General features: G+C 37.6%; 2 protein-coding genes across 2 annotated transcripts in view; one reads left to right on the top strand and one right to left on the bottom strand.

Annotated features, from left to right (window-relative positions):
* The window catches only part of ror1 (receptor tyrosine kinase-like orphan receptor 1), a 181,304-nt gene that overhangs the window by 75,483 nt on the left and 80,019 nt on the right, over positions 1-25,802 (bottom strand). Inside the window, exon 2 of the mRNA XM_088349949.1 lies at positions 824-886. Within this exon, the coding sequence (XP_088206075.1) occupies positions 824-886 (63 nt within the window). The remainder of the gene's footprint in view (positions 1-823; positions 887-25,802) is intronic.
* On the top strand, positions 3,545-14,114 carry LOC148355175 (uncharacterized). The gene is made up of 5 exons (XM_088350151.1): positions 3,545-3,583; positions 4,231-4,319; positions 6,666-6,796; positions 10,409-10,506; positions 13,923-14,114. Exons 1-5 carry the CDS (start codon positions 3,545-3,547, stop codon positions 14,112-14,114), a joined length of 549 nt encoding a protein of 182 aa, XP_088206277.1.

Raw genomic sequence — 25,802 nt, forward strand, 5'->3', positions numbered from 1 at the left:
TTGATGAATGACTTCTTCGTGTAGTCACCATCTGTGAACGGTTTTCCACGCTTTATTATCTCCTGGGTTGCAACCCAACTTGCGGAAGTAGTGTAGTTTGGAAATGCTTTCAACTTCTTAAATCTATTTAAAACTCATCTAATTTTCACCAGAAGTGATGCAATCACACCTTTTCTTTCAACTGGGTAATCCTTTCCTAGAAAGTTCTTACCATATTTTTTTTTTGTTAATTGATTACTTCTCTCTACAGAGCAAACAATCAGGCAATCCACCCGCATTTGCAATGAATGCAAATAATTTGGTCCAAGAAACATTAAATCCTCTGTTCTTTTCAGTTATGTCTCCCTTTTTACCATTGGGGTCCATGGCTGATATGTTAAAAAACAACCACCTGTCTTGCCTGGTGATGCTTTCCCTTTTAAAAGGGCAGAGCTTGGGCTTCACAGCTCGGGACAGTGGAGAGCGAGAAGGTAAAGCTGAGGAGCAATACACCGGAGTTCAGCTTGTAGTTTATGAACTCGTACCAACCTCTGGCTATAATGAAATATCTGTTCCACACATTTTTACAGCACTGGAAAAACGGTCTGTGTAATGTTCATCCTCCTACAGAAACGATAGTAAAATAGAAATATATTTTCCTCCCCAATCTTTTTCAATTGGTAAACATTTTTGGAAAAGTCCCAGGGAGCCTCTCGGCAGCGCCTCATAACTTTTTATCTTATTGTTATTATTTACCATTGTCATTTCATTGCCTGCTAAATTGTCCAATTATTTTCCATGACTTGTGAACCCTGTGTGTAATTTTGTGTGTGAGTTTATTTACCATCATTTGAAGTGTTCCATGTCGGGGCTGCGACCACACTGGGATCTTGGGCGAAGTCAGACCCTGTAAGCACAATAGGAGTCTTCCATTAGCATTTTAGATCGATCCATTCATCCATGTGTTTTTTTCTTTTCAATAGGTTGACAAAACACCATTATTCCCTTTCAAAAATGAATGAGTTTTTGCAAGTTTATCAAGAAAGCGATGATACCTTTAAAAGGGACATTGTGTATTATTTAGCGCCTAAAAAAACACATTAAAAGAAAAACAATATTGATTTGAATAATAAGCACAACTACATAAACCATCCCTATAAACACACTTTTAAAAAAGGACAATAATTCCGTATTTGAATGAATGAATGAAACGTATTTCAAACATGAAAAAAGCAAAAACAAACACAACAAATTGAAAAAAAACAAACCAAAAAAACCCCACAAACAATGTTAATGTACATGTTCGAAAGGAAGTAGGAAAGAAGCATAAGCTTATTAAATCCTACCCATTTGACTTCATTAATAATTGTGTCCCAGTTAGCTCTTCTGTGTATTTAGATACAACAAACACCTCTTGAATATACATTTATAGTCTCTACATCATCATCATCATCATATCATCACCATCACTACTTTCATCACTTTTTTACAATACCAGATTAATTTAGTTTTACTCATCTATTAACTCTATGATGCTAGTAATCAATAAATATCATTCAGACACCAATAATGACAATAATAACAATTAATGACAGTTAAAATAATTATTATATTCATTATTTTATTAATAAAATAATAATAATAATAATTATTATTATTATTATACCAATGTTGAGCTGTTTACATCTACCATTTTCTATATCATTCAGACTCTATTTTCTTCCTCTCTGTACTTTGCCGAAATTGTTTTTTTGTATCAGGATTTCAACAGGTAAATATTTGGACATTGTTTGAGCTCATCCTGTAATTGGTTTTAATCCACATACAGACACACATATACTTTTCCTGGTGGTTCTCACCAGGTGGATCTTTATGATACTACATCCCCTCAAGTTGTAGCTTCCCTGTTTTCAGGTAAATAATTTTTGTATGTTCTCTGGCAGTATATCTTTGTTCACTTTGAATAGTAGTTGGGAAGTGGAAAACTCCACTAGATCAAACAGTTTAATAATTTGGACTGCAGAAATAGAATGTTGGTATGATCACAGTATCCTTCCTTATGTATAATTCCTTTTGCTTGTTTTGGAATACAGAAAGGGGATGGAGTGAACTTTTGTAATTATTGCCCTAAACCTCTGCACAGTACACTAAGTATGGCAAGACTAAAGAACAATATAACAAATACAGTGCATTATAGTTCAAAAACAATTTGGCTTGATTAATAATTGAAATACATTTAGATACCTTAGTTTGTATGTGTCTGATGTGTGTTTTCTATTTTAATTTACCGTCTATTGTGATTCCTAAAAATCTAATTTCTGATAAAATGTCAATGGCAACACCATCCATTTTCACTGCCAGGTCTAGATTTGCCTAATGATTACCGAATAATATAATTTTATTTTGATTTTTATTTAAATTTAAAGCTAATTTATTTATATATACCATGTTTTTAACCATGTAATTCACTATTAATATTTGTTACTCGATTAATATTATTATCATTGGAATAGTAAATGTTAGTGTCATCTGAAAATCTAACTAAATTTAATCGTTTGGAAAGATTTAAATTTTATTTATATTACATAACGTGAGGACTTTTACAAAACTGAGCAAAAATTGAGGGTACACAAGAAATGGGTCGTGTTGTGAACAAATAGCCCCAAAAGGTGGGTTGTTTTGTTCGGATGCGATTTCGTCCACAAGGGTTAAATTTTTTTCAGGTAGTGAATCAGTCCATTTTCAACCCCATTTTGGATTTATGTGTTTATTAAAATGCAGTATCGTATTCTGAAATTAAAGGTGACAGGGTGCATAATTAATTGCTTCCTAGTGGTAAAAAAACCCTTCATTTAAACAAAACACTGGTTTAAATAATAAGCAAAATACATTACTTATTAGATAAACGTGTATTTTTTAAAATACTATAATTTGTTTGATTTTTTTACATAACAGGAGGCTCACCTAGGCTGAGGTGATTTGTCCGCCAACTTGCTGCTACGGGTACCCCAAAAACCCAAAAATCTTGTGAAAGGCTAAATTATAAGAAAAATGGTTCACACTTTGAGTCTCCGTAGTTTGTATTCTTCCATGTGCTTTGTAGTACCTGTGTTTGGTTACCTTACCTAATAAGGCAACATATAGAGGTAAAATGTTAAACTGTGTCCCTTTATGATGAAATGCTTTATAGAAATTTGATATTGACAGTGATAAATTATATTCATTGTGTAGGATTGCATTAGGTTGATTTACTGCATAACGACAAGCAACTCCTTAGAAGCACTGAACTAAAAAGATTGAAAAGCCTTGAAAGGATCAAACAAAGTTTTTCAAATTCAACTTTGCGTCTGCTCACTGATGAATTTGAACACGGGGTGAAAGTTTCGTCACACAAGAGAGATGCCTTTAGTGAGCTATGCGACCATAATGCTGCATTATTAGCATCCGATGATGGAAAAGCCCTTTGCTTTCCATTACAGAGCCACAGAAAAGGAGCCTTATAAGGGAATTTCTGACAATTGTAAAAGGGAGAAAAATGATGTTAAAGGTGGGCACGTGAAGAATAATGATAAAAGCAGCCAAAGGTTTAGCAGAATCATCAGTTGTGAGTTGTAAAGTCTGTTTGATCCACAAATACCAACTCGACCTTAAAATTAAATTATATTTACAAGCATAATGGCCCGGGGAGCCACTGGGGAGTGCCAAAGAGCAGCATGGCCACATGAAGCTCCAGAGCCTCTTGTATACGAAAGCAGCGTTTACTGATTTTGTTGGTATTTATTGGGGGTGCCTTGATACCAAACTTAGCTAAAACACCCCCAAAAGCCTTAAGTACAACTGTGTCAATTTTTAAGAAAATCGGTTCACCCATAGCCTATAAACCACTAATGCACAACTATGCACGCAATTCGAGATTTATAAATGAATTTAGATTAGATAAAGACCAAATTTCAAATACAATGATTTTCATTGCTCTTTTTAAGAAGAATCTAGAGTAGGGGAGGGCAAACTACTGTCCAAGGGCCACATACAGTCATTGGGCTTTTAAATATGGCTATTACAAATGTATATAATGGTTCAAAAAAGTACTACTATTCAAAATGAGTTTGCGGTGTCCCTCAACACATTCATATAGCTGGCTACATATTTTTTGACTGTCATTTTTCTTGTATTAAATATTCATTTTATTTATCAAGATAAAGTGATACCTCTACATATGACCTGACAAACAAACAAAAATTACCCCGACAGTCGGGCGAAAAGCCAAGTGACGAGAATTTCCAGACGCTACCACAAGAGGCAGCTCACCACGAGCATCAGCTTGTCCAAATTAGCAACAGGTATGTCATTTAATTATCATCTTATTTATCTGCATTTTTATGTTCAATCACTAATTAAATGAGTTTCCAACAAATAGGATGATTTTACAGGTTTAAGTTGGATGCCTTTGCTAGGCCTGGAACAGAATAATTGCTTTTCAGGTGTTTAGTATTGAGAAAATGTACTCAAAATACGAGCAATTCTAGGTACAAGCACGATCCTGGAACAAATTAATATTGTATGTAGAAGTATCACTGTGTTTTACACTCCCCAAAAAATAATTCTGAGTTACCCTTACTGCACTTTGAGTTTTAGCAAATTTAGTACTTAACTCATTCAGTTTCATGATGAAAAAATCACCGTTAGATGGCAAGAGTGGCTTTGTTCAGATCTCTGTCCACACATCGAGGGGGACCCTACTTCCTTGTTTTGCTTCCTGTACCCAGCGATTGAAGTGTTTGGCGGTCCAACATGGCAAGTAAATAGTGAAACAATGTGCGAGAGGAGGGAATATATGGATAAGTACAGAGAGAGCTTTTTTCTTTCTATAGTCATCGTTGAGGCAGAGAGGGATAACATTTTAGGCACTTCAACGGGAACGTGATTGCCATGGTGACTGAGAACGTGTGATCACGTCGCCGAAAAAATTGCTTTCATGGCGTTTCAAAACCAATTTGATTAAGTGGGCTATTTATAGATTGAAAAAAATTGAAATGTAAAACATGAAATATAAAACATGTAAAAGTCGGCGTGTTTATTTATCGCTGCCGTTCTAAGAAGACAAATTGTGTCACTTATTATTTTTTGCAAGAATGGAATATTTGTAAAAAGGGCGAAAAAGGGATATTTATTTAAAAAATACATAAAATATATTTTAAAAAAACAAGTACGCCTACATGTAAGGCCAAGGATATCAGAAACTTGCTAACTGTTTTGGTAGATAAATCACGATTTTCAGCCGTACTTCTCTAAACCGATGAAGATTGCCCACCTCTAAAGAGACCATTAGAGTCAAACAGGAGCAGAGCAGATCAGACATGATAATGGAGTAACAATGTGTCCTTTCACATAAGCTAGGATGCAAATGACCGAGGGGAATGCTTGTGAAATGAGCTGCGCTAACGAAAAGTCTTAAAAGCAGGCTCACAGCTTCAACGATCAATCAAATTCATTTGGATTAAGGATCGACCCATATGGGTTTTTCAGGACCAATACGATACAAACTCTTAGAAGTAAGAGGAAGCCAATGACCTGTATATTTGGAGCCAATATTTATTTGCTGTGAAAGCCTTAAGATTTTAACAATGAAAAAAAAAAGAACATTTGTTATAAATTCAAATAAAACTTTAATAGCGCTCTGAAACCTTTTACAGTAAATACATTTGAATTTCAACACAATGACTTAACAGTTAAACAAAAAACTAACAGTGCAGTGAAATAAAATTAAGCTTAGCATCAACCAGTATAAAAGGTACACTAAAACTTAAATAGCGCCCAGTTTATTTTTTTATTTCATTTTTATTTTTACAATCGATAAATAAAAACATCAATATGACCAACATGACTTAGATGACCTTAAAACAAAAAAGTGCATCGAAATTTCAACGGCGCTCCCAAATTGAAAAGTGTGGACACTCCTGTTATAAAGCCCGATCGACAAACTGATGTTATGGTAACAGCTAATCCCTCAGCCTTTCACTTTAGCATGATTTTTATGCGCTCTCTCTCAATAACACACACACGCTTGATTGTTGAACTAATGTTATGATAAGAGCCTAAATATCTGTCTCCACTTGAACGTGCTTCCCTAAAACATGTTAACTAAAGTTAATCACACGCACACTTTTCTACCGCATACTTTTTAAAATCTCAACTTTATCAAGCGATTCACAGGCATGTTTGGACTCAGGAGTTAGAAGAGCTGCCGCTGTTTACTTCCATCTAACGCTTTTCCTTCTGCTTCAGTGGCTCTGCCCCTGGTTGTTATCCAATCAAAAGGCCTGGGGTGGGTAGCATCCAGGACAGAGGAGGAGAAGACAGGGAGGCTCAGCTGCATCTGAGCCTAAACAATTGACCCGTCGACTGTCGATACCGATATCCGTCAAATTCCCGAATATCGGTTCCTATAACCGGCCTACCCGATAATCGGTCAACCTCTAGTTTGGATATAACATTTTACATGGAAATTTAGGATTTTCACAGAAGGCCTCTTATTTCTCTCTTAAGTCAGAAATAGAGATCATCATTGTAAATGTTTTCTTTATTTCAGTGTTAATTCAAGCTTACTGCTGGATGCCATGTAGAGAACAGTGTATTATTGTGACTCTGATGCCCTAAGGTGGGTCTAACTTTCCTTTTGTATTTAGCTTTGATAGGATTAAGGAGCCTGAGGCTAGAGTGGTGCACAAAGGACAGAGTAGAGGGACGCTACAGTTGACTACCTTCAGTCACTCAATGAGCAGAGCCCAAATAAAGGTCAATGGAAGGATCACTGGAGGTAAAAGAGTAAGGGTAAATTGATCCTAAAACAGTTATCAAGACATCCAATTTCCTGTCCAATACAACTTGGGGCAATTTGTTTACACGCAGGAAATAATCCGTACAAGATGAAAATATACGCCAAAACTTTTGTAAAACCATGTTCATGGCCACTTTGTGGGTTTCTAATACAGGGTCCTTTACTATAACACAATTTTCTTTTAATGGTTGCAATACTCCACAGGTTTGCATAGTGTATTCTAATTTACATGTGAATATATAAATGTGTGTAAAGAAGCTTCTCTATAAACCATAATGTTGACAAACACCCTGAAATGTCAAAAGCACGTGCGGCATGGCCCAAAAAGGCAGCGGAAGATGTTATCCATTGCAAATAAAGTTAACTTTTTCACACAAGCTTTATTTTACGGGAATGGGGCAGCCATGCGTGTGAACACACACGCTAGTGATTCGGCGATCGCTGGGCGGAAGAAGACAGACAGAAGTCCGGTGTGGAAAAACAGGAGGCCAGAGGCCGACGAGATCGATACCAGATACACGAGCAGATACCAGACTGACAGGATCGACACCGGACAGGACCGGACAGACAGGATCAATACCAGATACTGGAGTCAGATATCAGATATCAAACAGGGCAAGACAGACGGGAACAATACCAGACACTGGGGACTGGAGTCAGATATCAAACAGAATGAGATGGACGGGATCGATGCCGGACAGGACACACAAGCAAGATACCGGACACAGTAAAAACGCACGTTTCGCGGGTGCAGAGGTTCGTTGACGAACTGACAAGGGGTGAGTGAGAGCACTGAGCTTAAATAGAAGGGGAAGCCAATCAGGCAACGAGCCGAAGCTGGCGCCAATCGGGCGGGGCCATGTAAGGGCAATGGGCAACCATGACAAGACATTGTTTAGGCCAGCAAAGAAAGCTTTGCAGGCTCTCACAGGCCACCACTGGTATCTATACATACATCAGTTAAATCCATACTGGTGAGCAACATACAAGCACAACTAAACATCTCAGACGCAGTAACAAAGCAGTTTTGGAGTGAGGAGGAATAAACTATGACACTTCATTATTTGTGGTGTCGTGAATAAATCTGTCTTTTATTTAATCTGAAAGGTAAAACACGGAAATAACATCAATTTCCGTAATGATGTCGCTTGTGATCAGCATTTATCAGTCGAACCTTTACTGATTGACTGTTGTCTCGCCCAGTAATTGTACATTTACGGCCCTTTTCTGGTGATTCGATTTGTGTTATGCCGGATTCCTCAAAAATTCCAATGAGTCAGCTAATCTGTATACGGCAAAAAGTTAGGTCACTTGGAAAATTTCCACTACACTCAGAGACTGATCTTTCGAACAATGCCCACATCTTATAGAATAACGGCCAGGGAGTTTCTGAGGTTTCTTTGGCAAACAAGCCCAGAATATATTTTGTCTTCTGTGTATTTTTTTTATTGTACTTTGTTTTATTGTAACAAAATACCTCAACGGAAGTACTTTGCTCCAGCATCAGCATTTGTACCAACAGGGAAGTAGATGAAGGGCGCTCAGAGCAAAAAGCCACATTTCCTTCAGAGTACCGAATCAAACACAAGGGGGGAAAAATGTTTTTCCTTCGTTTCTTAAAGCCATGTCAACGGTTTATTATGTCTCGTCAAGAGAACCAAATTCTTATCCTAAAATGAATATTGTCTGCAAAAAAACTTACTCAATGATAACATTTATTCCATAAAGACTCCACTAAAATATGTTTCTGCTTTCCTTTTTCCTTTCAAAGCTTAATCTCCCTTCAATTTGGGTCACATCTGTTAGTTCTCTTTTAGAATATCTGGGATCAATTGGAGTCATTTTAAGATTAGTATTCTGATGTTATGCAGTAATTGAAGGGAAGCAATTACGATTGGACTATTCCTTAATGAAGTCTTTGAAAGGCTTTGTGGTTCTGTGTCACTTTCGATCGGCTCAATGGTCAATTGAATCATGCACCCGGAATATGATTCGGTCGGGTAGACGGGATTACAATTTGTCCGATCGGTGGAGTGAATGTGAAATGTACCATAAATGCAGTCAGATGGCTAATGAGAGGGAAAAGGACAAACATTTTGCATGGTTACAAATAATACTAATTAATCACACCGGACAGTAAATTAAAACAAGTATCACTAATTACATTTTGATGAGCTAGATCCGTGTTTCCCATATGTGGGTGCACATACATGGGGGTATGTGAGGGCACCCCAAGGGGTAAATGAGATTCTAAATACACCAAATAAAGAAAAATGTATCTTAAAATCAAAACATCATTGCAAAAACAAGGAACAAAACAAAAAGCAAAAAGGCAAATACCTAGTTGATTATTTTGGTTGGATGATTATTCTTAACCCAATTACTAACATTGATGTTCTATGCACATTCTAGATTTATATCAACTGAGTTTTGAGGAAATGAGTACCATAGAACTGGACCACAGAGCACACCGGATTAAAAACTGCATGCTGAAATCTGAGAACAAAATTTTTCCTTTGTACAAGCCGCGCCGGATTAAAAACCCTAGGCTTAAACAGCCTTAAAAAATGAACTAATTTAGACCCATATTTTACATTCTAAGATGGCGCACATCTGGCGCAATCCTTCAGCTGCATCGTTTTCAGTCCTGCTCTGAGTTGTTTATGTCACATTTTTTCAGATCGTGACTGTTCAAGATGACAATTCCAAAGACGAGCACATATTTACTACTGCGCCCCAAAAAATGAGAGCAGTCTAGAGTAAATGTAAGGCCTATATTTCTAGACGATAGCACCATACAGTGGAGATTAGTCTTCTTTTTGTGTTTTCATCAACAGCTGCCGCAGTACCGGACCAAATTGCATTCACTTGTTATCGTTTTTTGAGCATTAAAGGAAACTTCAGGGAGCTGACATTGACACTGATGATGTGGAAACATAATTTTTGCATTTCTTATGAATAGTTTTCGCTGCTGTTTGATTTGTAATGTATAAATTGATGACTTGTTTTGTGTGTGAAAAAGGTGTAATATCGCGAGTACGTTCTAAATTTTGACTAAAGAACTGTCATGCATCATGTTTTTATTCATTTATTTATCATATGAATAATGTTGGCATAAACGTGCACTGTTTTCTATTTAGGGTACATTCTTGTTGAAATGAGCAGCTCGCCGTTTTACTTGGGGCCTCCCTGATAAAAAAAAAGGATACGCCGCATCGTATTTTGAGCCGCAGTGTTTAAAATGTAGCAAAAAAGTAGTGGCCAGTAGTCTGGAATTTACAGTAAGTGATCAGCAATCAGACCTTCACGAAGGGCTAAAACTAAATGTTTTCTTTCCTAAATGTAATTGTCTTTTTATTGAACTGATGTCACAGTTGCCATGGTGCACAATTGGCCCCGCCCGTGGGCGCCAGGTGCAGCTTGTTGACAGATTGGTTCCGTCAGTATTTAAATTCTGTCATGTCAGTCGCTTTTTGTAGGTCCGTCTGCGAATCTCCGTTTTTTTCGCCTGTCTTGTGTTTTTGCTCTTGTTTTTCTCCCACTACGATCTGTTTGATCTCGACCACGTCTATTCTCCTCTTCTGGTTTTAGACTTTTTTTCCATTCCCGACACTGCCATCGCTCGCCATGGAAGTCCCACTTCCGCGTCTGAGCAACCTAGTCCCCGCAACCAGCGATCTCCAGATCAGGTTTGCACTCCTTTCCCTTCTTCCCAATAAAACTGTGAGAAACGTTACGCGAGTGGGTCCAGTCTCCGTTCTGGTCTTGTCAACTGATTGTTATCAGAATGTTTTATACTCTCTTTTTCACAAAGCTTTCATTTTGTACAGTGTCAAATCTTATTGAGTCAGAGCACTCCTGCATTTTGCCCCACTGGCCACTGTTAGGACACCCCCGAACTGCAATAAAACAGACCAAAACGTAATCTTGTTTTTTTCCCAAGGCTCATGTACGGTGCACTGAGGCATGAGAGTATGTTGCTTTTTAAAATGACTGACTGTTCACTGGTGGGCAACACAGACAAAAGAAAAATAGCCTGGTCATTATTCTGTGGTGTGTAACATTATGAGTGTACAGAGAGGAAACGGGAGAAAGGAGGAGAAGGCTTGAGAGCTGAGGAAAATGCTACTGTGGTGCATGATAAGCCCTCTCTGGAATCACAGGAAAGTTTGTTGATGCGCTGCATATTTAGACCAATATGGTCAAGTTACAAAGCAGAAATGTACGAGTACATTCTAATTTTTTTATATATCACTTTGAGATCGATTACATAACCAATTTGGAGGTAAATTATCTGCATTTGTATAGCGCTTTTCAAGTCATTAAAGACCTATTATGGCGCTTTACAATGTTCTTCACACTTAACCAGTGACACACGCACACACACCGATGGCGGGGGCATCCATGCAAGGCGCCTACCTGCTTATTAGGGCCATTCGGGGTTCAGTGTCTTGCCTAAGGCCACTTTTAACTCGGAGAAGCAGGGAATGTAACCTCTCGTTAGTCTGCCTTTATCTTATAATATAAGCTTGACCATCTAGCCAGTCTTAACAAAGGTCTGTTTGTGAATGTATGTCCTTTTCGTTTGCAGTATTTTGTGACATTTTTACAGAAGATCTTTGCTTTCACCCTGCTCCGAAACCATCATTTAGGACAAAAACAACAGCCAAAATGAGTCTCAACACTTCCAAGCAACTGAGGGACAGGGAAAAATCCCATGTGGCACATTTATATTGATATGGGACACAGGCTCTGGCATTACTCCTATTTAAGAGTTCCAATTAAATCATCAAATAACACAACATAATAATAAGAAATAAAATGTGCCTAAGAAGTAGCTTTACTCTGGAGAGCGGGTTTTGCGGTTTTGTCAAATTTTGTTTAAAAAACATGGTGAGGCTCTCTCAAAAAAAACAAACAAACAAAAAAAAAAACAATGTTTGCTTTTATGGCTCTTTGTGTCAAAAAGGTCCCCAACCCCTATATTCAATTTCACTTTCAGTAGGTGGTGTTAATATAACTCAGCTTACCTGTCATCTGCCGTAACCGGCGCAAGAAGAAGAAAACTTACTGGAAACATCAGTAGTTGCGGTGACGAACCTCAAGAGTTGAGAGATCCCTGATCCGATTCTTTCACGAGTAAAGTTATTTTTAAAGTCACATTCTCCGTGAGTTATTTGAGATATAGAGAGAAATTGGAGAGACAGTAAGTTTTGGTCTCATCAGCCATAAGTGTCAATATTCAAGGTTCTAATTGACTAAAAACAATCCTACAAGTAATTTACCGTATTTTCTGGACTATCAGTCCCTCCAGAGCTTAAGGCCAAGAAATTGCATAATCATTAAGGAAAAAACACATATTAGTCGCACTCGGAATATAAGTTAAGTTAAGTTGAAATTTATTAGATAAAATCCAACACCAAAAACATACATGTCATCTTAAAAGGCAATTTAAAATTAAAATAAAATAGAGAACACGGTGTATTAACGTTTCATGTACCAGACAGGAAATAATTGAGAAGCACTTTTTTTCAGGAGATGCAGGATTAGGTGACACATCCAAAATGGAGCATGGTAAACAAAGGACGCTTGATTGAGGAAACAGAGGTGGCACAAATGTTGCTGGCCGTTTTGGGTTTGGAATTTGGCATAGGGGTTGGGGTTAGGGGGAAAAATATTGATTGATCGATATAAAGAATGTCATGTCTTTTGACTTTTAGGTTAGGCTAGAGCAGCGGTGGGCAAGATTTTTGAGTTGTGGGCTACATTGGGTGAAAAAAAAAAACTGGCGATAGGGTCGGGAAAGGAAACCATTGGTTTTATATTTGAATCTACCACTAGAATCTCTAATCCGATACCTGTGCAATAATTGAGGGAAAAATATAATGTAAGCCTATCCGTATCTCATATCTTTGCTGCCATTTCAAAAAGATACAACTCCCCCCGTTTTTAGACATTCCACTTATGATATCAAAATTACAAATAACGGAAATAATCATTTACAGAACAACAGTGTTGATAAACATTTATGGATAAACCAACACGCAGATATTCACAAGTAAATGTTATCTTTCTTTTTTTTTGTCTATGAACAATTTCATCTGAAACGCTGGGAAAGCAAAGTAATACATTATATCCCTTTTTAAAAGCCTTATGCATGGAAAAACTCAAAATACCATTCAGAGGGCTCAGAAGTTTGTTTATCATTACATTTGATAAATATATTAATAAATAAAATACATACATGACGAAAATAGCAGGTAAAGAAAAATATAGCCGCTGTTTTAATGCTGGGTTCACTGAGGACAAGAGTGGCATCGAATCAGCACATTTTCATTAGTAGTACTATTATTTTTTTACCTTTTTATACATATCATGTTATTAACATATTTGTTTTGCGGGCCAGATGAAAAAGCATGTAGCCCACGGGCGAGGGGCCATACCAGTAGGAATAAAATAATTGACATAAAGGGACACTGTAGACTAGATTAGTACAAAAACAATATATTATTTCTATCATATTTACCTTTTTCTTCCATACATCATCATTCTAATTTCATCATTAGAGTTTGACGGGCCAAATTAAAAAACAATGATTGGCAATATGTAGCCTGCAGACCGTAATTTGCCCACCCATGTGCTAGACTCATATAATTTTCGACATTTTGCTTAACAGAAATGATGAAGCCAGGAAGTGAATGGCTGTCTTCAAACTACCACAGATAATCTATTGTGATTTGTTGGGATGCTTCTGGGAAACGACTGCACACATTCACAATTCATTCAGGAATCCTCGACAGTTCAGAGTCAAAAGTGCAGATGAAGCCACAAAAAGTCTGACATGAGGTCAAAGGTACTCCGGTGAAAAAAAGAAAAAGAAAAAACAAAACATGTGTGATTTAGTCCAGATCAGATTGGTATATTAAAAAAAGTCAATGCATTCCAATAAAACATCTCATTTTCCCCTCCTACTCTTATCTCTCTTCTTCCCGTAATCTCTGTTAGAAAGTCTGGGTTGCCAACAGCCACTTAGAAACAAACTCTCTCCAACATGCACTACCGTCAATCATAGCAATGCCCTATGGGAAACCTCTTCTCATTCCAGGTTAAGAAAATAAGCATCGGCATTCCTCCGCTTCCCGAGGTGACTGACCACGCGGCTGCTCATAGTGAGATTGAAATTGACGAAAAAGAGGAGCAGTTTGGAGGAAAAGGGCTGCGAGTCTCCAAAGCCAGAACCCATAACCAATGTAGCGTTTGCATGTTTCCTATCAAACACAAAAAAACTTGCAGGTAGTTTGCATTGAGATCAGTGGTAAATCAAAAAAAAAGAGCAACGCTAGACTGGACCATGGTGGAAACTCCCAGATAATAGTTTAGGAGTCTGTATGGAGGAGGACAGTGATCAAGTACAGAGAGAAACCTTCAATCTGAGCATCAAAGAGAGGAAAAGCATTTGACGTGATTCCGATTGACAAGACAAGGACAAATGAGAGAAAACTGAGAGGGAGAAAAGGTTTCATGGACCACCAGACAAATGATTACTATTAGGCAGGGGGAATGTCTTTTTGTTAATTGTTCACAACGGCCTAACACTTTTAGTCGTCCGTAATAAAACACCTTTCTTTGGAAATATAAACTATCTAGCATCATTTAATTTCATATACATAGAACCAACAACATTATAAAAGACCCTTTCAACCCGGGCACTAACGCTTTGACATGTTACCCTCTGGTAGGCGCTACAAGTCCCTGAAGGCATTTTCTTTCCCAGGGCAATCACCCCCTTAAACAAGACTGTGAAAAATAGATATATTTCGAGGTGTCTTTGAAAAATGAGTATTTTTTTCGTATGGATAATTTTTTGCAGCTAAATGTTATTGCACTAGTTGCACAATTGTAAAAATGCATTTTTTTTGGGCACTTTTATTACTAAATAAAATTTCACTTAGAACTTGGGCCAGTCTCCAAGCACAACCTTGTAAATATTGCCTATTTTTTATTTTTCTAAAATTGTTTTATCTTACTTTTCTTTTTTAAGTCTTTAAAAATTACGATTTTTCAAACTGTTATTGCAATTTAGATGCGATTTTTTATTTGAAAAGAAATGTGCATTTTCAGTGCTAGTTTTTATTGTGAGTATATAAACATAATGACATGCTTTAACCTAAGGAAAACAGCGCCCCCTTCTGAGGAGCTTCGTCAGGGTTGGGATGGGTAGGTGGCTTGCAAACTTTGACTAAAACGTAATACTTGCCTCTGATTGGCTGGCGATTTTAAAACCCAAACTGTGACAATTCTGGTTGGCCAAAACACTCCATCAGTCAAATAAAAAACACAAACATGGAACTCTAAATGCTTAAAAAAACGCAGTCTATTGCGATTACACAATTGCACTACATCACATCGCAATATCGATCAGATTTCGTGTAATCGTGCAGTTAGTCTTTACTATGTGTTTATTGTGTTTATTCTGGAGTGCCCGACATACGAGAGAAAATCCAAGTTACGAGAATTTCCAGATCCTACCACTAGAGTAGGGGGTCCCCAACGTGGTGCACGCGGACCTGTTCTGAAAATAGCTCACCAGTACTGGGTCATTATGATTTCCTAGTACAATTATTTTTGTTGGTGTGGTTGACTGAATTTATTTAACTCTACTTCTGATAATGAACCTTGTAATAACACAGTAACAATATAGTATATAACATAAGTTATCTTAGAAATGCGTACCAAACTAGGTTCCCTTTGCGCCAATTTGTAACAAAAAGTAGCTCTTAGCTTGAAAAAAGTTAAAAACCACTGCACTAGAGACGCTTCATCGTAGGTTTTGCCGACATACTGACCTTGGTGTTCAGTTATCATGTATAGTTCGAAACAAGAGCAATTCTAGATACGAGCATGATCATATATATATTAATCTCGTATGTCGACGTATCACTAATATGTTTTTGGTTACAGTAAGGCCAAATTGTGAATGTATGTTCAGTGTAAGAGGCTTGGCATCGGAATGCAAAATCTTGGCAACAACCTCTATCCCTTCTCCACTAGCTGCCATTCACGTGCATTACTTCAAATGATGCTTTTCATCTTCAAGTCACGGAAAAGCCAAATACTCTCACAAGTGCAGCATTCATCAACATTAAAAAGCAGCGGAAGAAAAAAAAAATCATAATCTAAATCAGAGGTTTGAGCGATCAAGCCAGAAAGGACATATGGAATATGTTTACAGTCAGATAGCTAGTTCCCTATGTCACTTGGGCAATTTTCATCAGTTTCAGACATTTTTCATTTTAGGTTGCCTTTGTGAATAAAAACCTGTGCTTTTTTTCCACTCATCTATCATACCAGCCAGTTGTGCAGACTGTGCCCCCCTTTTATAGTCATTAGCAGAGAGTACTGTAGCCAAGATGGAATTAAGGCGATATAATACTAACAGACACAATTTTCCTTTTCGAGAATTTAAAAAGATACGACCTTGTCCAGCATTAGGTTGTTTAAGTCTAGCAAGTGATGGTAATTTAAAGCAATTACTTGTATTTTATTTAGTTGTGATGACACCTCGGCAGAACGATTTTCTTACATGTACTTCATTTGCAGACGGGCACACTTATTACACAATTGCTTGAAGATGTTCTTGAATACCCGGACAAAACTACTCAATGTACAGGATCATTTGATAAAGATTACACAAAATTGAAGCAACCCAGAAGCATCGCAAAGGGGATCTAGAAACCGAAGTCTGTATGACCAATATGTTAAAAAACAAACCAAAACTCTTTGATTTTGTGATAGATGACATAAACAGTGATCCAAACCCAAAACACTCCTAGTGTAGGGGGTAGGGTTAGAGCAGAGGTGGGCTGTCATGGCCTGCAAGGCCTTCTCTGCTGGCCTGAAAATGATCGGATTCATGTGATGTTAATTGTATTTTGTCCGTGAATACTTATTAAATAATTCCAAATGAACAGCTTTCTTTCATTGCTTTTCCCATGACTGTGCTGCTTTTAGATGTGTGTGTTCATAAGCCTTTTACCAATAACATTTCAGGCATTACTTGTTGCCATGTTCAGAAATCGACCTGGAGACTTTCACAACCAGTTATACAGGCCTTATAACATAAAGTAAGTGTCATTAAAGCTGTTACTTTACCCAATCTGATTCCTTATTTGGCAAGACGGGGCCTTCTAGCAGGGCACAGAAACGTCAGCAATAGTGAGACCAAGGATTCAGATTTGGTCCACACATTTGCTCCAAACAGCAAGCGATCCACTAGACCGTAGGTTTGCAATCTTTGGCTCTAGAACAACATGCGATTCCCATGTCTGAAACTCATGACAAAAAGTTACCGGACACCAGGGAAGACAACTCTGAAAAGTTGCCTGCCCCACTTTTCACAACTTAAAACCCAATAAGACTAATCACAAAAAAAAAACCATTGTTGCAAAGTATTAAGGATTGATAATCAGAATATATAACATAACCCTTTAAAATTAAGTTTATTATAAATGTACTTATATCATTCATTGCATGTATATGACATCACTGTTTTCCATCTGCCATCGGTATTACCTGTATTTACTCATCTTCATTCATGCAATGTTTGCATTTCGTCGTCTGCTACCAGCAGCGTGAACTCCTCTTCCACGATGCTTTTAATGTACGTTTATGTTTTGTAGCGTCATAAATTTTGTTAGCTTCTTTTGAATATTTCTTCTGGGGCTGAGGTTTTGGCCTTATCCCTAACCACTTATCCATTTTTCTTGTGTTCTCTGTGCGTCTACTTAGGAAAATGATAGGGAAATGCACGACCTAATAACGCTCGGGAGAGTCCGGAAGCACGAAGTTATTCGAGTATGCAAATTGCCAAATGAACCAAAATTCTGAAATTTCCAAACCGAACGAAGATTTCGAAATCGGAATATAAATAGTTGACATTACAGGCGCCACCGCGAGCGGCAGCCTTTCCAGCAGTTATTTCGCTCTTTTTGTGATTTATTGTTTTAAGTGTCTGCTTCTATCTTCGGTGTTTCTCGTCCCGCTCGACAACTACACTTTGGATTACTTTCTATCCTATCTTTATGGGTTTCAACACACAAAAATGAGTTTATTCGAGGAATCAACTCCTTGCCCAGAAGAATTCTTGTGCCAGCGTGATGAGGGGGCCCTATCGTGGATGCAGAGCCGGAACTAAGGCTAAGCGGCTAGCGGCGTTATAAGTCTTCGGTACCGTCCATAATCATTGTAAATGTGAACTCTACCAAATAAAACCGTCAAACTGGCTGTGCTGGTGAAAAACATCAAAGCGTACAGGGAGTGCAGTTTGCTGTGTTTTACGGAAACGTGGCTCACGTCTAGAATCCCGGACGCTAACGTGGAGCTACCCGGAGCTATCTGGAGCTATCTGGAGCTACCCGGCTTCAGCACTGTTAGGGACAGAGACACAAAAGCCTGCGGGAAGCTGAGAGGAGGTGGACTCGCTATCTCCACGAACAAGAGGAGGTGTATCCCTGGGCACAAAGATTTCCATCTGCTGCAGAGACGTCGAACTTTTGAACTAGAGTGCGACGTCATCCACGCCGCTGTTGTTAAACTACAACACAGCACCCCGAGGCAATCCTGTTAATCTGTTAATAAACAACGACAGGATACTGCTGGAAGTGTGAATTTCCCAACGGGGATGAATAAAGTATCAATCTATCTATCTATCTAAAGCAAACGTTTGATTTGCAGCGGTGGGATTTTAAATCTGACTTTTGAAGTTGTTTTCATGGGATTTACCCCACATAATAGTTATTTACTCGATCACCACCAAACCCGACAACGACATTAACAAACCTCAGTGACTCATATTGCCTCTTCTTTTCCGTTATGGGAATTATTTTGCTTTGGTTGCTTGGTAACGCAAATGAAATTCTTCATTGCAGCCAGCACAAGGACAGTGTTGCGCCCAAGAACAATAACTATCTAGATGAGAACTCTGCGCCTCTTACGAGGAAGAATATATTTCTTACTTTTTCCTCCAAGGCTACACATTCCACAGATTTACTCCCTAGATCAGAGGAGGGTAAATTATGGCCCACGGGCCACATGATGCCTGGTGGGCTTTTTAATCCGGCCAAAGGAACAAAAATGGTAAAAATATGGCGATATGTACAGTTTATAATCTAAATTTATATATAAATCCCGATTTGTGTGTGTGTGTGTGTAGGTGTGTGTTCTACAAAAATACCTGCAGAAATACCCCACAAATAGTATGACAGTAATATTATAATACAGAAACAGAACTACAGCAATACTACACAATTTTACAGAAACACTAAAAATACTACCACATAAATACAAAAAAATACTAGTCATACACAAAAATACTAAAAAAGTACAACTTTGAAAATACTACAAAAATAATACACATACACAGAAATACTACAAAAATACTACCGTAATACTCCACAAAAACACTACAAAAGTACTGTTATGCAAATACGACAAAAGTACCACTACAATAATACAGTAGAGAAACTACTGCATAACTACTAATAAAATACGACAACAAAAATACTACAAATATACATCTAAAGTAATATTACAAAATCCAACAGAAATGTTACAAAAATACAATAGAAATACTACACAAACACCAATATAAAAATATTTTAAAAATACTACTTACATTAATACTTTAATACAGAATACACTACAAAAAATACTGAAAAAATGACTACAGAAATACTACGTAAATACTACAAATATACAAAGATTATTGTGTAGAAATTCTACATTGGTACTACTTCAGAAATGCTACCAAAAACTACTACGGAAATACCACAAAAATGACAGAAATACTAAAAAAATAAATATCCAGTAGTGTTCAAAAATACTACTACAGAAATACTGCAAAAACACTAATACAGAAATACAACAAGATACATAGAAATACTAATAGAGTAAATCTGCTCTACTGTAATACTCAATTATGTGAAGAGGAAATACTTCAAAAACAAAAACTGAAATTTGGAACAGGGACCTAATAAAATATTTTGTTTTAATTATGATCATTTCAATACCAATTTAAAGAGACTACTTTCTTTGAAAACCAATGTAAAAATAATTATATCATGTAGGTGTCTCCATGTATATTCATTCATAAATGAGAAAAATTGGCCAGTAGTGCTGCACGATTAACCGAAATCTAATTAATATTGCAATGTGACGAAGCACGATTTTGTAATCCCAAGTCACTGCGTTTTACCCCCCAAAATTTTGAATTATAGCTGATTGGTTAACACGCAGCCCCATAGTGCAGAGGTCCAGGGTTCGAGTCCAGCTGGGGTGGTTGAGTAACAGTTTAATTGGCGATGAGTTGTCTGTCTCTATGGGCCCTCTGACTGGCTGGCACCCAGTTCAGGGTGTCCCCTGCCCACTGCCCGAAGATAATTTGGATGGGCTCCAGCGCCCCAGCGACCCTATTGAGGATAAATAGCGGAGAAAATGGATAGAAGATATGTGAGTGTTACAGTGTTTGGCCAACCAGAACTGTCACAACTTTGCAAGCAGCACGCTATGCTAACACCCACATGTGAGCAGACAGCAAAGCTTCCCAGAAGAGGGCGCTGTTATTTTAAGATTGAAGAATCTCAATATTATTAAGACCTCCCCAAAAATAAAAACAATAAAATGTAAAAACCTAGGACAGAAAATGAGCTTTTCCTATAAAATCCAAAATGGCATCGAAATTACGATACTGGTCTAAAAAAATCGTGGTTAACTTTTTCCTCCCAAATCATGCAGCCCTAGATTCCAGGACCTGAAATGTTATAATCCTATAGGGCTCACAAATCAATACGTCTCTCCACGTCTGCTCTAGATAAATGTATCTATTTTTTTACCGTCTTAACAGCACATCTGATGCATTATTTCTCCTTGAATATTGTGTGTGGTGACAATCTATTAAAAGCATTCAGTTCTTTTTCATTCAGCTGTTGTGATCGAGGGGAAACCGCCATTTGGCTGGTACTAGAATATTTTCTTTCTTTTTTGAGTAAAGGTCCTTGCACGGGCAAAACCTCAAAGTCGGGGTGAGCTGTTTTTGTGTCAGGACAAATGATCAGAAAGCCAAAAAACCTGCTGCCCACCAGGACACAATAGCAGTGACTGTACAATCTGAGATTTCTGACCTTTCATTAGGAGCAGAGTGATAGTGAAGGAAGACAGCTGGCCAGAGGAGAAAATGAGCACTCATAGAGAATATGAATAGTCCTTTGTATCGACAATGAGAGAAGAGTACAAAAGCAGTTTATTTGCTTCTTAAAGAGAGTACAACTCATTTCCGAAACCCCAATAATACAAATTTAGCAGTGGGAAGAAGAGCCTCTACCAGAGTTTAGAAAGATCATCTGAAGGAATCTGTGCTCGAAAACAAAGTGTGTGTTTTCCATGAGGCCTGCTGTTTAATCACTTGCACATGAGGGACGGCACAACAAAAGTTGGGACAAGGAAGACAAAAAAAGAAAGAGGAGAGAATCGTAGGAATGAGAGTACGAGGCTACTTAGGGCCAAATACTTTGATGCCCTCTCAAGCTTTGAAGCGGTCGGGAGGACACTGAGGTCATCTTCAATGACCAGACGCGACAGTGCTTTCTTCACGGAGTCATTCCTAGACACGGCTTTATTTCCCATCTAAAAGAAATTAAAAGACAACGTAAAAACTATCCGTTTACACTACAATTAATTGCCTGCTCGAAGAGTGAAAAACAGGAGGATTTATGACGTTCAATAACTTTTCTGCAAAAATGAAGTAGTTTGATGGGTTTTCTGTCTTTTTTAGATTTGTTTAACAATTGGCTTTGAGCGCCGCTTAATTAAAGCTTACTCATCATAAGAATTCATCAGGAAGAACCATCTGCAACAGAAGCTGCTGGTGCCTTTCTACAAAGCCACAATGAAGAGTAGGACTGCACGATTAACCGAAATGTAAGCGTTATCAAGATGTAAAGTAGTGAGGTACTGTAACCGCAAACCAGGATTCATAGTTCCAGTTTATTATTTGAGAGATTGGAATGTTTGGCCAACATGACTTCTTACAATTCAGGGTTTAACTGCGCCAGCCAATCAGAAGTGGGTTTTAACTCCCAAGAGCCAAGAAGAGATCCGCAGGTTCGAGAGTGTTGTCTATTCTGGCCCCGGTGCTGTGGAATGCTCTTTCCCCTGAGATTTGATCTGCAACCTCAGTGGAAATGTTTAAATCTAAGCTTAAAACACACTTCTATTCTATAGCATATGACTAACCTATATTTTATGTTGACAATATCTGTGTATTATTTGCCCTCATGTAGGTTTTAGATCAGGGGATGGTGTCATAATAGTCTGTGGTTTGCAATAATCTGTGGTCTGTGCAGCCCTTTTAGACTCTGTGATTAAAGGCTATACAAATAAACATGACTTGACTTAATGGCACCAGCCAATAAAGGTGAGGCAAAGTATATTTGATAGGTTGGTGTAAGTGCTCCGTCAAGCAGCTGGGTGAACAACTGCTAGCCAAAACAAATTTGACAGCTCATAACTTTAGAAACTCGTTATATTGAAAATGAATTGATCAATTTAAACGGACTCTGAGGAGAGAAAGCTGATCACCAGCGGGTGATCACACCTCGGAATTGACTGAAGCGGCGTCGGAAGGCAATGCAAACAGGTAGGCTAACGACTCTTAAATAACTACTGCCGAACATAGCTAGTGAACAATTTTAAGTCCATTACCATTGAAACTCACGACTTGGATCTACTACTTGGAGAAAACCGCTATGTTCGTGACTCTCGTATTTCAACTATCACAGAGATCTTGCAGAAGTTGCGGTTACCCGTCACTAGAGTGTAGCTAGCCATCTGCTCTCTAAATCGCTTTCTCACACCCGAAAGGAGTATCCCTCCAATCTTGTTGTACTTTTGTATCATGTCACTAAATTATTCGACTGCAATTCTGTTTTTATTTGTAGAGCTACAGTTGTTATTTTGTTACAGCCATGTACTCTCAGTCTTTTAAAACATCATCTCAAGGTAAGTTTGCATGTCACTACGTTTAAGTTCTCCCCAAAAACAAAACCAGTACAGAAACACACTTTTCTTTTAAAATGCAAAATCACATTGAAGTTGCAATACAGGTCTGAAAAAAAGCAATTCAGGCTCAGCGACAGTTTTTCCACAAGGCCATCATCACCCTTAACAAGGGCGCAAGACTGTAAAAAATATATAACTTGCCAATTGTAGTGAAATATGGGTATGTAATTGCATTACTATTTATTGCACTGTTGTTTCAATGCACTATTTTTCATTGCACCATTATTACAAAAATAAATTGCACTTATTCCAGTTTCCAACAAGTATTTTGTAAATATTTTGGCCACTTTGTCTTTTATCTCATTTTTCTTTTTTAAAGATTTATTAAATGTTTAGCTGGTTTATTCCCGAGTGCCATGTCTTATCTTGTTGCAAACAATGTCACGATGTTGTTATCAGTGCCAATTAAGACAATTCTATTCTATAATAATCCAACACTGTGAAACAAATTTTTTACTCTGTGTACAATGTGTCTAAAAAGATTTAAGGATAGTACTGATGGAAAGTTAAATGTTTTAATTTGGTTAATTTAGTTTGATAGAGTACGACTAAGTTTGAGCTGGTATGATGGTATGATTTTGTTCGAGCGATGCCTTTTCTGAGAGGGTATGCTCATTTTCTCCCACATCCCTAATACTTGCTTATCCGATTGACAATCCAACAAAATTTAGCTTGGAACGTGCTTAACAAATTTTTTTCACAACTTCAAACCCTGTTTTAAACAATACAGTTGTTGGGGTCAATCATTGGTGAGATGCCAGTGAGAAAAACTCAAGACCCTGCGCTGCAGCATTCATTTCCAGAATCAAAATAGAATAAAACATCTTGAAATTGGTAGGACACTACGTCTTTGATAGTGAAATTAGTAAAATCAATATTTGACTGCAGGAATTATACATTTGAAAAAAATTGCAAATAAACACAGTACTGTAATGATTATTTATAGATGGATGGATATTATTTAGTAGTTTCTTCACACTGATAATGCTAACAAACGTATCTTGAGCACAACTTCAAACAAAACTAAGATTTGACAACATAATTAACGGACTATCCATCATAGCATATTTACAAGAGTACGTTTTTATTTAATCGATTCCAACAAAATACAAAAAACAAATGTTTATTGTAAGCAAACATTTACCTCTAAATGCTGACTATAAATAGGTGGTGCAGTCCCTTCAACAGAACAAGATGTATTACATGAAATAATTAGTGTTGTGCAATATTTCAGCTTTGATGTCCCCTTTTTTTGTCTCTGGTGGTTCTTTGAACAATTGTTTTTGTCTGTTTTACTCCAAACCATCCAAGCAACTCCTCAACAACCGTTAATCCAATGCTCCTGGATGCAGGCACCTCAGGAAACAAAACACACATGTGCTATCATCACAAACTACAAAGTTTTTATCTTTGTTTTAGCTGTGATGTCTTCTTTTTTTGTCTTCCTGAACCGTGTTCGGTCCAACTCCAACCACAATAAATATCCAAGTCAATACAAACAGAGCGAGTGTATCAAATTCTCCTGTTGTACAGCAGAATTAATGAGGCATGCAAAAGCATATGGATACACCATTTGCGTGACTAAGTAGGCGGACAGGAAAGGTTAAAAAAGGCATACCTAATCGGACCAAAAGGTAAAACCAAATAAACTTTAGATCTATGTCATCATTAAAACATTTTGTTACATAATAGAGGTAAAAATTACAAGAATACAAGGTATTTTCTCAGGCAAAAATATTGTGAACAATTACTAGTCTGCCTGTCAGGAACATCAGAGTTGTTTTCCAAAGTGTTGAGAGTAACATGTTTTCTCGATAACGTACGATACGGTTTTTAATGCAATTTTGTAAATCTACTGTTGTTACTACATGGTGCGTTAGTGAATTTTTCTACTACTTTTCAAATTATTTACAGTGTCATCCGATTGCTGAATACTGCAGCAACCACATTGTCACATAAAACCCTCAGTCCGCGAGCAATGGCCTCCGAAGTGTGGGCGTGTTTGTATTGATCTAAAAAGTACCACTGAATACAGTTATGGCAGCATCATCTCAAGCACAGATTACGAGGAAGCTAAATTTCTACTCATGGACATATTCTTCCGTTCTACCGTATATACTCAAATCTCAGACGAATATGAACTATGAAATATAAAACTCGAATTAAGCAGTCAGCTAATGTACGCATATTGTATATGCTTTAATGTCACAATTAGCGAACAGCTCAGTAGCCTAGATGGTAAGGCGCCTGCTTTGAGACTGGGAGGTCGGTGGTTCGCGCCCCGGCCGAGTCATTCCTAAGACTTAAAAAGTGGTCGGCGGCGCCCTCTGTTGGCTGCGGCTGCGGCTGCATCGGCTCGCTACAACGGGTCAGGTGCAATCGACATTTCGTTCTGTGTACGTTGTTACACAGAATGACAATACAAGGAAATTATTATTATTATTATTATTATTATAGTGGACACGGAGGAAGGGGGCGTGGCTTACAAAGGAACAACAGACTAATGGGAATTCATTGGGGCAAACATGAACACAGAATTTAAGGTAAAAGTGCGTCGAATTTTGGTCTTTTTATTTGTAAAATTATCTTTGCTATACACTATGCATAAAGGGAGAAAAACGTCCTGGTTAGTAGCCAGAAATGGAGAAGGAGATCTTTGAAACTATCAAAGCACAGAGACAAACTTGATTTGAAGTTTCTCAGCTAAGTATATCTTTGCAAGCTCTCAATGTTGCACAAACCAAGAAATATAATTGGTTTACTGCTTCCACAAGACGGTGCACATGTTTTGTTTTTCGTCTATGTGTTTAGCAGGTGGTTATTTTAGTGCAGTTTTAGGAGGTCGGCTCATAAGAGGAAATACGGTAATTTG

Source organism: Urocampus carinirostris, chromosome 12 (genome assembly GCF_059441175.1).
Source record: "Urocampus carinirostris isolate Australia breed hairy pipefish chromosome 12, RoL_Ucar_1.0, whole genome shotgun sequence".
In the NCBI taxonomy this organism is placed as follows: Eukaryota; Metazoa; Chordata; class Actinopteri; order Syngnathiformes; family Syngnathidae; genus Urocampus; species Urocampus carinirostris.

Bases quoted from the DNA above. Each gene is read 5' to 3' on its own strand.
- LOC148355175 (XM_088350151.1), top strand. From the start codon at position 3,545: ATGATAAAAGCAGCCAAAGGTTTAGCAGAATCATCAGTT. The intron at 4,320-6,665 runs GTATGTCATTTA...TTTTGTATTTAG, and splicing joins CTTGTCCAAATTAGCAACAG to CTTTGATAGGATTAAGGAGC. The intron at 10,507-13,922 runs GTTTGCACTCCT...TTCTCATTCCAG, and splicing joins ACCAGCGATCTCCAGATCAG to GTTAAGAAAATAAGCATCGG.